Source organism: Convolutriloba macropyga, chromosome 11 (assembly GCF_964194025.1).
Source record: "Convolutriloba macropyga chromosome 11, txConMacr16.3, whole genome shotgun sequence".
NCBI lineage: Eukaryota > Metazoa > Xenacoelomorpha > Acoela > Convolutidae > Convolutriloba > Convolutriloba macropyga.
Genome location: NC_134478.1, coordinates 36,455,390 through 36,470,207, shown reverse-complemented (window position 1 = coordinate 36,470,207; position 14,818 = coordinate 36,455,390). Strand labels below are relative to the sequence as shown.

Sequence of the window (14,818 nt, the reverse complement as noted above, 5' to 3'; positions counted from 1 at the left end):
AGAGGTGTTGGTCAACTGGCTTTCAGTCTGGTTATCCGATGTTCTGCTGATCGTCGTTCCGCAGGGCTGTACCTTGAGTTGTATTGGTCCTTCGTCAATTTTTACTGATCTACAGTTTGGACAATTTCCGGTTTTTTTACGTCTCTTGATGTTTGTAAAGTACGCATACAATTTCCGTATTAGCACCTACCTTATCAGAATATTTTTTTCACCAAGTACATAGTTTCTCATGAGATTTTTCAACAAACATAAGAATTCATTGTCAGGGAACTCAGCAAGTTAAATATTGAGGCTTTTAGGCGCTTGATATATTTATCAGTAAACTGTCAATCTGCGGTTGTTTTTAATAAACATAAACAAATTAGTGAGTACAGGCCTAGATGGAAATATTGGCTATATATGGCCGTGAGAACTATCTGAATATGAACAAAATTATAGCACTTATTATGCATATCTATAGAAAAAACATCACATAACTATGAGGCACGAATTAGGGGCTAGACAAAGACTTCGTTACGAATGGACAAGAAAAGAAAAATGTCGATAATAGGAAAATGATTTGTATTTTTCGAAAACATTTTATTTCAAAGTCATAATATCATTAGCTATCAACTGAAAATATTAATGAGTTTCCTTGTCCTTATTGTTTTTCCTCGATTAAATCAATTTCTGTCTGCTTTTATTCAAAAAGTGTCGTATGTCTAACAAACAACATCAAATACACACAAAAATTAAAAACTATTTTTTTTGCAAAAAACTGGATTCTAAACCGTTCAAGCAATAAGCAATGCACTACTAAATTAGTTAAGTTCAATTGTTTTTTCCTCAACAACAATAAAGTTACTTGTGATCTTTAATTGATGAGTCTAGATTAATGTGTTTTAAACTTCTTTTACTGAATGGTTGTACATATTTTGCTTCAAATTTGATGCTGAATTTAATTAAAATTCCTTACAGGGGACCGAAAGTTGCTATCACGTGGACCCTTTTGTTCTGACCAGAACCATCGGACAATGGATTAATCTCTGATCAGAACGCTGCTTCATTGTTGCCTCTAGGCAGTGCCAACATCTTTCAGTAAGAACGCAAAAGTTGATGCAAGCTTGAACCACTTACAATCACACCCATTTGCGCCTGAAACGTTTACGATCAGACACAGATCCGTTCAAAGCCGTTTATGATCAAAGGCAAGCGCGCTCAAAACGGGTTACTATCAAAATCAAGTGCGCTTCTAATCGGTTATGATCAGACTCAATTGCGCTCAAGTGCACTCAAGTACGCAGGACAATTTTGGGCGCACATTTCAGCCTAGGAATGGATGGTTCTGAAGCCAAACTTGAAAAATGGTTCAATCCACTCTTCACATTATTCAGTTATATACAGAGAACTACTCAGAGACACAGTGTCCTCCTGGGTTTTACCCGCATATCATGTTCCTCGCGACCAGAATTTGGCAAATTTTGTTTTTCTGGCAAACAAACGCTCTTATGAGAAATCAACGGTACAAAATTTTGCCTTAAAATTCAGGAGTGTTACAAACTCTGGATTTTTACAATTTGCGCCCCATCTCATTAAGTTATGCACCACGCAGTTACATAGTAAGCGCCATCAAATAGTTTTATCTTTATGCAATGTTTTGGCAGGTGCGACTGAGGGCGCAGATAATTTTCACTCACAAAGATCAGATGCACCAGGAGAAAAGATCATAAACGCTTCAAACCATTTTAAAACGAAATGAAAAAAAAAACCTATGAAAATTGAAATACTACTAGAAGACTAAATTTGATAGTGTCTCGAGATCAATTCAATTCAGGTAAAACACAATTTTCGTCATAAATAGAGTTATTTATTTAAATCATGGGCTATCTCATCAACTTCTCTTTTTGTATTTCTGATCAAAAAACAGTATCACCTGATATTTTTAAATGATACCAATTGTCTTTTGTAGGCCTTGATTTGAATTGTTCAATTCTGTAACTAACGTTAAAAAATCAAAAACTGCAAAAATAATCAAAAAAACAGCAACTGATTTTAATCCGTGTTATTTATGGCGGCTGACAAAATGGAACTGAATTATTGTTGATAACTTGCCAAACAAGTAGTAAAAAAATATTGAAAAAAATGATGCGTTTTGTCTAAATATTGAGTTAAATTACCAAAAAACCGGCGAAATTTTATATCAAGAAAACTCAAAGGAAGCGCAGGTAAAACTAGCCCCCATTGGAGTTAAAGAAGATTGTGTCTGTAGTTTTTAGTTGTGTAAAACCGGCAAGTTTAAACAAGGTTGACTGAAGAAGTTTATTTCGTGCAATTTTGATGCAAAAAGGTCTGAAATTCGAAAAACTTTAGCCAAAAAACGGATCAAACAGTTCAACTATACTCTTTTATTTTTAATGGTGAAACCAACAACACTACTGTTAACAATTTTAACACACTTTCAGCAAAAATGGCGGAACAAAAGAACTCATATGAGTGTATAGTTCCTCCACCTCTAAAATTGGCCTGAACAATTATTTGCTTTGGTTGCCTGTCAAATGTTTTGCATTATAAAACAAAGAACTTTATACACCGGCGAAACGCAATTAGTGAAAAGCTTTATTTGTGGTGCGAATAAATTATGCACAACAGTATTGACTTTCTCTGGAACATTTGTTTACGCTACCAATGTCATATGAGGGAGCAATATAGAACTAGGGAAGTTTTTTCACTCTCGGACCATTGCTTGAATTTGACACCTTAAAGAACTCATGATAATGAAAATTTTCTTTATTTTGTCTGAAATTGTGGTTAACTTTTGTTTGAATATTATTTCTGGTATCGAAATTCCAAATGACTGCAAGTTGCGCCATAATACACAAAACTGTGACTTCAAAATCCCTAAGAAGCCACTTTACGAGAAGATACGTGTCTTTTACTCTGGAGTGAGTATAGAAGAGTGTATGACTAAAGTGGAAAATATGAGATGGAGTGTGGGATTGTACTGTGAGAATAGTCTCTTTTGTGGGCTAGGGATGGATCTACAAACTGACTACGAGAGACCAAGTCAACCTGAGATCTCTCCAGTCACTGAGGTGTGTGATCTACTCGTGAACAGGCAGATGATCAGTTGTGAAACTGTGTTGGCTGCTCTCTACGATATCAAGATCTTGAGAGGTGAGGAGCCCTCCTCAATATACTTTTGCCTAGTTAATCAAGGACCATATATTTATATATATATATATATATATATATATATATATATATATATATATCCAAGAAACAACAGAAAAAGTAATAACACAGAATGACTTAGCTGCCCGTATCTTAACTCTTTGTATTGATTTATCATTGACTAAGATGTGGTAAATATTACCACCCCCAGTTGACTTCGAATGGTTATCTTGCAAGATCTTGCAAGATTCTGGTAGAATCCTGCAAGACAATACATCGTAGTGCAAAATTTTTGTCCGAAATTTTTCAAGATCTTGCCAGATAAACATTCTTCTTGCTAGATTATTTGAAGATAACCATTTTTCTTGCAAATTGGCGAATTATTATGATCGAACAGGGTCAAAAGGAGACGAGAACCTTATTTTCAAACAATTTTTCTATTGATACTTTTTCTAAAGTTATACGACCGAGAAGGCATTAAGCTTGTTTTTTATCTGCGCAAACCAAAATATAAATTTATGTACGAGAAAAATGGCTAGTGCGGAATACGAAAGAGTGCGAAAAATGATAATAACAAGTATTATTATATATTACTCTAGAATTTATTTTACTCTAGAAAAATCAGCAACAGTATGAGGGTTTTGAGGACTTCTCTATTTGTGATTGAATGGCTCACAGAAACCGTAAAAAATTTTTTATTGGTTCCCTGAACTTTTGTTGTATTTTTTTGAAAAAAAAGACAGATGTATGATGTAAATTTTGATTCCAACTTTCACGTAAGACTCCCTAAAGTCTATTTTGGGATATTTCTGCGCTTAATGAATGGTAAAACGTCTTTAACAGCTAATGAGAGCAGAGCTCGACCGGAACGAATATGCAAAAAAATCCTGCAAGATAACCATTTGTCTTGCACGATCTTGCCAGATAGCCATCGGTTTGCAAGATACCTCAAAACAGCCCTTTTTGCAAGAATCTTGAAAGATCTTGTAAGATAACCATCTGGTCTCGACTAGGGCAATTAAAGAAACGTTTTTAGAAAAAGTACATATTCAGAGTCGAACACTGAGGGGAACTGAGCAGAAACAATGTGAGATTTTCGCACCATACCTATGCGTTATCATTGCTCGATTGTTTTGAACAAAATGTTGTCCAAAACAGGTATTATTATACATTATTATATATTAACAAGTATTATTATATATTACTCTAGAATTTATATTACTCTAGAAAAATGAGCAACAGTATGAGGGTTTTGAGGACTTCTCTATTTGTGATTGAATGGCTCACAGAAACCGTAAAAAAATTTTTATTGGTTCCCGGAACTTTTGTTGTATTTTTTTGAAAAAAAAAGACAGATGTATGATGTAAATTTTGATTCCAATTTTCACGTAAGACTCACTAAAGTCTATTTTGGGATATTTCTGCGCTTAATGAATGGTAAAACGTCTTTAACAGCTAATGAGAGCAGAGCTCGACCGGAACGAATATGCTCGATTGTTTTGAACAAAATGTTGTCCAAAACAGGTATTATTATACATTATTATATAATAACAAGTATTATTATATATTACTCTAGAATTTATTTTACTCTAGAAAAATCAGCAACAGTATGAGGGTTTTGAGGACTTCTCTATTTGTGATTGAATGGCTCACAGAAACCGTAAAAAATTTTTTATTGGTTCCCTGAACTTTTGTTGTATTTTTTTGAAAAAAAGACAGATGTATGATGTAAATTTTGATTCCAATTTTCACGTAAGACTCACTAAAGTCTATTTTGGGATATTTCTGCGCTTAATGAATGGTAAAACGTCTTTAACAGCTAATGAGAGCAGAGCTCGACCGGAACGAATATGCAAAAAAATCCTGCAAGATAACCATTTGTCTTGCACGATCTTGCCAGATAGCCATCGGTTTGCAAGATACCTCAAAACAGCCCTTTTTGCAAGAATCTTGAAAGATCTTGTAAGATAACCATCTGGTCTCGACTAGGGCAATTAAAGAAACGTTTTTAGAAAAAGTACATATTCAGAGTCGAAAACTGAGGGGAACTGAGCAGAAACAATGTGAGATTTTCGCACCATACCTATGCGTTATCATTGCTCGATTGTTTTGAACAAAATGTTGTCCAAAACAATTGTTTTTTGTTCCATTTTCAACACTTCGGTGCAAAAGTATCTTAAAAAATTAGTAGAAAGAGGTCTCATATCTGCAGACAAAGTTATCAGTTTTACGACTCAAAAATTAAAAAATATAAATTGAGTATCCTTCTGACCTCTATGCCAACAAAAACAGTTAGTACATAGAAACAACTCCAAGGGAAAATAAATGGTGAAAAAATTTAAATATCTTTTTTCAAATCTCTAAATTACATTATACGAGCAGTTTCTTTTAAAAAACTGAAAGAAGGGGTTAAAATCAACAATTCTCAATTTGATTCTACATAGTTCAGTTTCTTTTAATTAATGGCTTTTATAAAAATAAATGTTCAACAGAAAGTCTAAAAATTGAAAAGCGAGGCAATAAAATGAGTTTTTTGTTGTTTTCTTCCTACAACAGACCAATCATAAACATGGTTAAACATGATTCCTGGTAACATCATTAAACATGATCACATTAAACACAAACACGAATTCTGCCTCACTTTTTTTAAAATTACTTATGTAAGTTCAGCTAAATGGGTTCGCTTGAATTGCCGATTAAAAAGTGGGAAGTGAGGGAGGAGTTGAAGCATAGTTTATTAAACTCTTTTAGACTTTGAACTTATGGCTACTCAGATGTTTAGGCGATTCGCAAAGCGATTCAATGCTCTTGAGTTTCACAAAATTTACCCGATTTCTGAAAAAATGAAATTGATCTGAGAAAAATATCAAGCAAAAATTACTCAAAAAAACGATGTAAAAGTTAACATATCAAACAATTAGACTGTATTTTAAGAAAAAATTCTTTGTTTGGAAATAAGCAATGACGATAGCTTTCAATAACTTATTTGGAATTAAATTAGACAACAGAATAAAAAAATATTCAGAAAAGGAGCATTTCCGGGTTGGCCATTTCCTGGGTTTTCTGCATTGACCATATACGATGTGATACAAATCATAGCGAACAAAAATCTTTGCAGGAAACCTAGGAAATCAAATGTCATTCTTGCAGGAAAACCAAAATTTTCTTCACAATTCACATCTTCTTTGCCAATAACGGTTATGGCGAGATTTGCTACTACTAAAACTCAGAATGTGCTTTTTCGATGCACTATGTACATTTTTTGTATGAATCGTGAATGACTTCTAAAAATGATACAAATCGATTAGGACCTAGTAAGATTACAAAGGAAAAGTCTTGCTCTTAGCGATTTGCAGCGTTTTCAGTGATTTTGACGTAAGGCATGACGATTTTGGAATTTTGGGAAAAATTCTGAATTTTTGTTTGATGTTTGTGCGACTGTTGAGAAATCATACCAATTATATATAACCTTGTGCGAAATCAGGAAAAATTGTATGATGGGCAACCGCGGTTTATTTTTTACTCAACAATCGAGTAGTTCCATTTAGTAAGTTAAAGACGTTCAAAAATTGCAGCGTAAAAAAAATCTCTCATTGTTTTTGTGATGAGAAGCACTAAGAAACTAGCGATTTTCTTTTGTTCTGGCAAATGCAAATTTTCTTAACACTACAGTGAGGAAGCACAATCTAAGTTTAATTGTGGCTATAAAGACTCCAAAGGTAGCGGAGGTACGGAGAAGAACCCAAATTGTATTTTGAACTTATGTCGGTGAGATAACGAGTTCTACTTAGGTTAAACTTCGAACTGCTTCCATGTTATTAATATAACTTTAAAGTATGTGCACGTCATTACAAAAACATAGCGATTTTTGTTGCCGCAAGAAAGATTTCAAGGTTTTAAAGCTGACAATGACTCTGTTGGATTAAAAACCATCTATCCACATAGTTCTCGCTGAATCATAGCTCTAGTAAACGAGACGAAAAAAATTGAGCTCATATAATCTTATACTGAAGAAAGATAGTAATGAAAAGCCGCATTGGTATTTTGAAAAGAACGATCAGGTTTTCTGAGAAATCTTGCACACAAAATTTTGTCGCAGTTTTGAATGCTCCTGCATTACAGTGCATTATCAGCCAGAACAAACATAAAAAAATTACGATAAAATTTACTCCGATAAATAATTGGTTTACAATTCAATTCCTTCAATGAACTTGTTCCTCATACCTATATCCATTTTAAACAACTTTGTTGACATCCTTAGCGAAATCAATTCTATATATAAAAACAATATTAATATATGGATACGTTTTAAACAATAATCTCTGTTTTCAAAAAGATTCTAGCTTAGAAGTTTATTATACGCAATTTTACCTAGTCAGTTTTTTCATCAACGCTGATTTTTTTTAATAATTAAATTTAAAAATAAGAGAACCATTTCAAGGAAAAATTTTTCGAGATTACTGCTGACAAAACAATTAAATATGATTGAAAACTTAGACGCGGGGAGAGAATTTGGTTGAATTTTGAGCGCAGTTTTTTCCGGAGCCCGTATGGGGCTTTTAGATAGGGAAAGTTTAAATTAGATTGCTGTGCAATTATTTGTATTTCATTACCACAACGTTTAAATAGAAAAGCATTGAGTATGTCGAAAACATGTTCAGGCGATGGACACATAAAGCATACTTTTACGGAAATTTTTCATCAGTAATCAGAAGTTGATAACGAAAATAATTGCCTCTTTGACTTGTTACCACTTCATCATATATAATTATTATTCTCCCGTTCTCGAATAGAGTTCAGACTAGAAGTTTATTAAACCGGCTACTAATAGTGAAAAATTGATTAAAATAAAAAAAATAAGAACCTTTGGGGATTGCTGGTGGGAATCGCTGCTGACCAAGCCTAATGATTAATGATCGAAAAAAAATGAGACATAAGGAGATACAAAAATTTAGTTTGAGAGAATTTTGTGCTTAGTTTTCAAGTTGGAACATCGGTCGTGCAACCATAGTTTCAGCCAATAATTTCCTAACCATTTTTAACTGTTTCAGTAAGTGATTGGACCTGTCTTGGACAGGGCTTTGACTATTGTGAGAGAGAAAGATTGACTGCATGTGAGGATGTGTTGGGGGGATTTTTCTGCAGAGGATGTCTACAAGGAACGCAGCCCGATCCAGACAATGACGGAGCCGAATGTGGAGGTAAGAGTATTTTCGTGAAATGAGTTAGGTGGTCCCTTTGTTGGCGTTTTCTTGAGAAAAATGATAACTTTATAATTTTTGAAGTCATTCATAAAAACAAAATTACATTTTAGAAGGAAAAACCCTCTGTGTCAAGGTTTCACCTAAAAAATAAAAGGCTGCATACAGACTCTACACTGTCTGATCAGCTTACAAATTTTGAGGTAACAAGGTGCGACAGTTCCCGTGTGAAGTCCAATTGGGTCTGGAACCCCTAGTGTCCAACCCCGGATCTTACTGTCACGGAAAATCAGAAAGGAAACATTAAATATCCTTTCTTCTAAATTAATATGATCATACACATTTCATGTCAAAATTTTGAATGATCGTGCATTAGGTGTCTACACCCGATTAGGTACCTAATGAGGTCTAGATACCTAATGCAGGACCCAATGACGAATGACAACTTAGGATTGGACGAATTTTTTTTTTCAGTTTTTCTGATTTAAGAGGTAAATTTGATAATAATTGCCGTTTATAACTTCGTCTGAAATATTTTTCACCACATTGCATACAGAAATTACCTCAGTCTCTGAACCCCCGCACGACGGTGAGGTCTAATACCACTGTGTCACCTACTATTTCACCAAATTTAGATTTACATTGTAATTATTGTTCCGACCCTCTTGAGGGGGGAGGAACTATATACTCAAATGGGTTTTTTTTTTTGTTCAGTGAATTTTCGCCGATCGATACATTCATCGTAGAGAGTTGAGAGTGGTATCATTAGAAAGCTCGTCCAGCGTAGAATATGGAATTAAAAAGATTTTTTTAATTTTCGTTTTCTACAGGGAGTTATCGAGGTTTAAAGTTTTGTGAAAATAGTGTGAATTCCGTTGATTTTTATTCACATTTTACGGAATTTTCGCTAATTTTTGACCAAAATTTCGCCATTTTTGCTAAAATTTGTCAACATTTTTTAAAAACTTGTTGTTGATTTTATTTTTAAATATAAAAAATCTTCTCGGCTTTTCTTATTTTGAATTTCTTCTGAGAACTTCAGAGAAGTAGAGTGAATTCCCGTTGTTTTTATTCACATTTTCCGGAATTTTTGCCTAAATTTTCGTCAATTTTGCTAAAATTTGTTATAATTTTTAAGAATAGTGTCGTTGATTTTATTTTTGAAGACGAACAAGCATTGTTCATTGTTTTGATTTAATTTTTTTGGTCAAAAAATGTGGATAAATATTTCAAAATTTAGCCTTTTTCAACAAAAACAGCACGAAATAAGCTACTTTAGTCCGTTTTGATTAAGTTTGCCGACAGTACACCTCCAAACAACACTCATACAATCTTTGTAGACTCAGAGGGGGGCTATTTCTACTTCAGAGTACGCTGAGAGTGCTCTGTAGTTAAAACTTTGCCTTTTTTTGCTAACTTTACTCGTTGATTATCAAAAATGCAGAACTTATTTTGAGTTTTCAACTAACAAATTATCTATATCTGCAACATTCGAAAATCAAATGTTCCTAACGGACAATAAGCAATAGCAGGGCTTAATTTGGGCCATTCTTGGACTGCTACCACCCAAAGAAATCGGGTTGTAATCAGTCGGTCTTTTTTTTTAAAAAAAAAGGACCCTTTCTTTAAAAATAAAAAACAGAACATATCGAATCAATGCTCAGGAGTGATAGGTCCAACCAGTTTGCTTACTAAAAAGCTCCAAGCTAATCCATTTAAATTTTAACTTGAAAGTTTATGGTCGTTTCTTTTAAAAATAATTGACTTTTCAATAAATAATGGCTTAATTAAGTTTTCCTCTATTTTTTTCTTAATTTGTTCAACTTCCAGCTTAGTGTCTGCAAAAAAAAGAATGCTTCTTCTTTCTACTGATTTAACATTTCTTCTCGGTTGCAGTTTTAAGCCTGAAGTTATTGTTTTCTGGCTTTGATACTACAAGATTTCAGATTTTTGTTTGTTTCGATATTTGCCAGTTTTTCACGTTTCCGAATTTTGTCACATTATCACATTATTGACAGTTCTCTTGTCACATTATTAGCGTTAAAAATAAAACACAATTGAACATATTGAAATCCTGAATGATATACATAATCGTTTTAACGGCCTCGACGCCTCTTTCTTGAAGAAATCAATTGAATTTTTTAATTTTGTTTTTAACTGTCATTTATACTTTGTCGTTTCGGTCGTATGAAATTTCCTGCATAGTGATAACTTTCATTGGCTTTTTGTGGAAGAATAGAAGAACCGATATTCTGATATTAGTAAATAGCTGATGGCTTTCATGACTTTGAAAACAATCGTCTTCCAAAATTAAAAAAAAAAACTTTTTAACTTCGCAATTTTGTTCTTTTTATGTTTCTTTTTGTTAGCTAATCTCGTTATTTCATTACAGGTCAAATATGACATTATGGGTGTCAAGGGAATAAAAGGGATTGGTGTCCCAAAATCTTTTTTTTAATGAATTTGTTATGACCTTAGTGGCTTCGACACCGGTTTTTCACAAAAATGTAAATTAATTTGATTTTTGTCTTATTTGACATTCTTTTTGTAGATGCGAGAAATATTCTGGGTAACTGCAGGTCTCGAGGGCTTCCTTTTTTTGAATAAACGACCCTATTCAAATAGTTCTGTTTGTAATTAATGCCTTTTATGACATTGAATGTAATTTTTATTGGAAAAAAAAATTGAAATTATTTCATACTTTAGCACTTCGCTTTTTTGTCTACTTGTTACCTAGTCTTACTAATGAATGGCCACGTACTACTTTATAGCTGTTTGATGAAGGCGCAATCGAATATATTTTGAGGGACAAAATATGGCTCGAGGGTTTTGGCAGCGTTTTCTGGCAAGTTTCAATTGAAATTTTGTTTGTTTTTTTTTGTTGTTCATTTTAGCCGCTTTAAAAAATGAATAAGGACAGGTCCTAATGCCCTTCTCTAGAAACAGTGGTAATTGTAAATTTGTGGTAATGTTAATTGATTCCTAATGGTATTTATTACTTTGAAGTTAACTGTTTCAAAAAAATAAGTTATATTTTTCACTTTAATGTTTTTGTTCTTTTTTGTATAATTGTTACCAAACCTTTTTATGGACTGGTCGCATATGGTTTCTGGTGATTTATTAGTTATTTTTGTTTAGTTTTAGGTTTATCTGACGGTATGTTGACTTTGTTATTAAATTTAGTTTTTAAGAGGGAAAAAAATTTTTTGATGTAAATAATGTTTGTTGCTGTTGTTGTTGTTTGTTTTTGACGTTCATCTTGACTCGCTTTCTTAATATTGACATATTACATCAAGCTAATGCATCAATTTTTAACTCCACTGAGTTATTTGCTTTGGAGGCTATCTTATCGTTCATACAGAATTTTTTGAAAAAGACTTTTCGCAAAAAATAATTTTTGGGTTTTTCTATCTGTTCCTCATTTGCTAGACAATTATGCCAAAATTGTGGATGGGCGGGGTCGGAACTTTATGTGCCATCGCACATTACCGAGCCGCCTTGTTTGACATTCACTCCTCATTAATATTTTTCACTCCTCAGACGCGGAAATGTGTAATTATTGTGCAAGATATCTAATTAATTCTAAGAACAAGAATTTTATTGATAAAATTTTATATTTACCGCCTAAACTGTAAGAAAAATCACCAGTAAAAACATTCAGAGTTGATAAAAAATTTTTACGATAAAATTGCAAATCTTACAACAATTAACCAGTTAAAGATTTGCGCAGATTTTTACGGGTCAAATATCGTAAGTTTTGCTATTTTTACCGGTGAAACAATTATTTGAATACCTTCACTGCATTGGGCGCAACAATTGAAAGTCTCACAACTGTTTATCGCCTTTACTGCAGTTCTTAATTGTTTGGAGTTTTTTAGCGGTAACTCCTCGAACTGAGTTTGTAACTGGTTGTTAATTGCTGTAAAACGAAGTTTATAGCAATTGTATTAGTCCTGTAAACTTTTTTTAACGGATCGATTTTTCGTCTGATAAATTTGACTTTTGTCCTAAAAAACGTGATAAACAGGTCGCGCTCGGAGTGCAATAAGTGGTCATGCAGCTCTCTTAGAACGTTACGCTTTACAACTCTCTAAAATCGCAATTCATCAAAACTGTTTTGAAGAGAAAATTTTATGGGGTGAAGGTGGTTCTTGATCTTTAAAGCGTGACCTCACTCATTCACCCCGCACCCACCAGCCAAACTCAAACCCCCACATCCTCACACCAACACTCAACCTCCCCAACACACCTCCAGTACACACTCTTCCCCTTACCGGTTTGGGTGTTCTCGCAGAGCCTCCCAACGCCCCATCGCTTGACCCCGAAACCAATGCTAGCATCTCTAAGTCCCAGCCAACCACTCGCGGTTCATCTTAGAGCAGTCGGCCAAACGTTAGTCGTTTATGTTTAAAGACCTCGTAATTTGAAAAGATTGATGATTTAAGATGATGATCAGTGTAATTTATAATTTATTCATTTTCTGTTATCGCTATATAATCTAATAAGACGTTCGTTAATTTCGTCTCTTGAAATCTCACTAAATAAAAAATCTGATTTTATATTCCCTATACCACGAAAAGTCATCTCAACTACAAAAAATCATTAATTAGCGTGAGGTTGGGAGCCAAATTTTCCTTTCTGTAGCTGAACTCTCAAGATTTTAATTTTTGTACCATTTACTGTAGTTTTTTATTTGCCTATTTCATTGCCCATTTATTTACAAGATTATATGCCACCAAAAGCGTCGAGATCAATTGCTAAATTGAAGACACAGCGCAATGAATCAATATTATTCAGGATCAAAATTTGAATTACTGAAACGAACTGTTTTTTATAGAAAAACTCCAATTCGATGTTGCTTTTTCTTATAGACATGCCTGTAAATTATATGGCCATATCAACGTTGACGCAAACAAAAAATATCGGATCAGATCTAAGATACTAATTTTTTTTTAATTTACTAAAATTTCAGTGGCCGTTTACGCTTCGTCATATTAGTTATTTCAAAAAAAACTAAAATCTGGAATGTAATAAATTGGGTGTTGCCCTTGTTTGAAAAACTACTTTGTTTTGATTTGCTTTTGCTCAAGGTTATACGTATTATAAGAATTACCAACAAATTTTTATGGTTTTAACCGACTAATTTCAGTTAAGATGGTTGTATATTTATCTGAATTTCTGAAGATATTTGTCTATTTTAATATCGAATGACGAGATAAGCATCCATTGAAGAAATATGCAGACGCCAAAATTTTTTTACTGATTTCCATGAAAAAATGTATTCACTTAATCACTCTCGTTGTGGAGATTACCCAGAAAACTGTTTTGGGCTACATGGAATACAAAATTTTCTGTGTATAAATTAGTAAGATCTAATCCAAGACAAGGTAAAAGAGGTTTCAGTTTAGAATAGATCGTTTCTTTCCAAGTGTTAAGGAGATATCTTGAGTATTAGCCCTGTTGAACCTTTTAAACTATTGGTATGAGTGGAAACAGCTGTGATAAAATTCAAATAGGTCCAGGAAAATTTTTAAAAAATGCAAAAAAATTTTAAAAAATCCTGTTTAAATTTAAAATATGTAACTGATATCTCCATAATATTTGTTTTGCTATAAAAGTTATTGGAGCTTTGTCTTTGTTCAGAGAATACCTAATAGAAAACTAGGAATAAATAGTTTGTGAACTATATGATGCAATGTTTCATCATCTAATGACGAAGAAAAATTTTTGGAAAGCGATAATACTTGACTGTTTTAAGTCAAATTTTTTGGAGCAAAAATGCATGTGTATACCTGTCCTGGGACGCACTAGGATGAATAATTTGGAAAAACTTTATTGTTTGCACAAAGTCTATCTTGTAGGTGCTCCCAAGAGAGAGAAATTTAAAGCAATAATTTTAGAAAAAATGTGATGGAGAAAAGTTGTGATCTGTTAGTTTCATTTTAGACTAGGGAAGGGCTACGCTCATCTTCAATAAAAAACAGGAAAAGTTTTTTTGCCTTTTTTGAAAACTTTTTAATGTTTAACTTGACTGGCTACAATTATTTTTGTTTGTTGAATTTTGTTTGCCGCAATTTGCATATTTAGTTCGCATTTATTTAAAATTACCAAAGCGAATTATTTTTGTGAGTAGAAATTTTTTCATTTCCATCCTTCAGTCTTCTTAAATTACAGAGAATGTAAAAAATAAATCATTGAAAAGAGAATCGGTTGATGAAAAGAGAACGGGATGATGGAATATCTTTTATAAGTTTCTTATGCGTTGCAAAAACAACTCGCAAGAAGCTACTGGGTGAAATGGTTCCGGGAACTTTCACATCAAAATTTGTACTCACAAGAAATTAAAAATGGAATAGTTGATTTGTAACGACTCGGGCGTTTTAGGAAGAAAAACCTGAAGATGATTTGTAGCCTTGTAAGAAAACATGAGAAACTTAGCGAGTTGAGGCTTGTTAACTATTCGCATT

The 14,818-nt window shown here is 33.2% G+C and overlaps 2 protein-coding genes across 2 annotated transcripts in view; one reads left to right on the top strand and one right to left on the bottom strand.

The window, feature by feature from the left end:
• LOC142349115 (uncharacterized) overlaps positions 1-14,818 on the bottom strand; it is a 630,633-nt gene that overhangs the window by 516,268 nt on the left and 99,547 nt on the right. The window lies entirely within an intron of this gene.
• LOC142349692 (uncharacterized) lies at positions 2,818-12,728 on the top strand. The gene is made up of 3 exons (XM_075401422.1): positions 2,818-3,153; positions 8,202-8,351; positions 12,646-12,728. The coding sequence occupies exons 1-3, from the start codon at positions 2,940-2,942 to the stop codon at positions 12,726-12,728; spliced, it is 447 nt and encodes a 148-aa protein (XP_075257537.1). The 5' UTR covers positions 2,818-2,939.

Excerpts from the sequence above, each read along its gene's own strand:
- LOC142349692 (XM_075401422.1), top strand. The coding sequence starts at position 2,940 with ATGACTAAAGTGGAAAATATGAGATGGAGTGTGGGATTGTACTGTGAG. Across the intron at positions 3,154-8,201 it reads CGATATCAAGATCTTGAGAG|TAAGTGATTGGACCTGTCTT; the intron begins GTGAGGAGCCCT and ends TAACTGTTTCAG. Across the intron at positions 8,352-12,645 it reads TGACGGAGCCGAATGTGGAG|AGCCTCCCAACGCCCCATCG; the intron begins GTAAGAGTATTT and ends GTGTTCTCGCAG.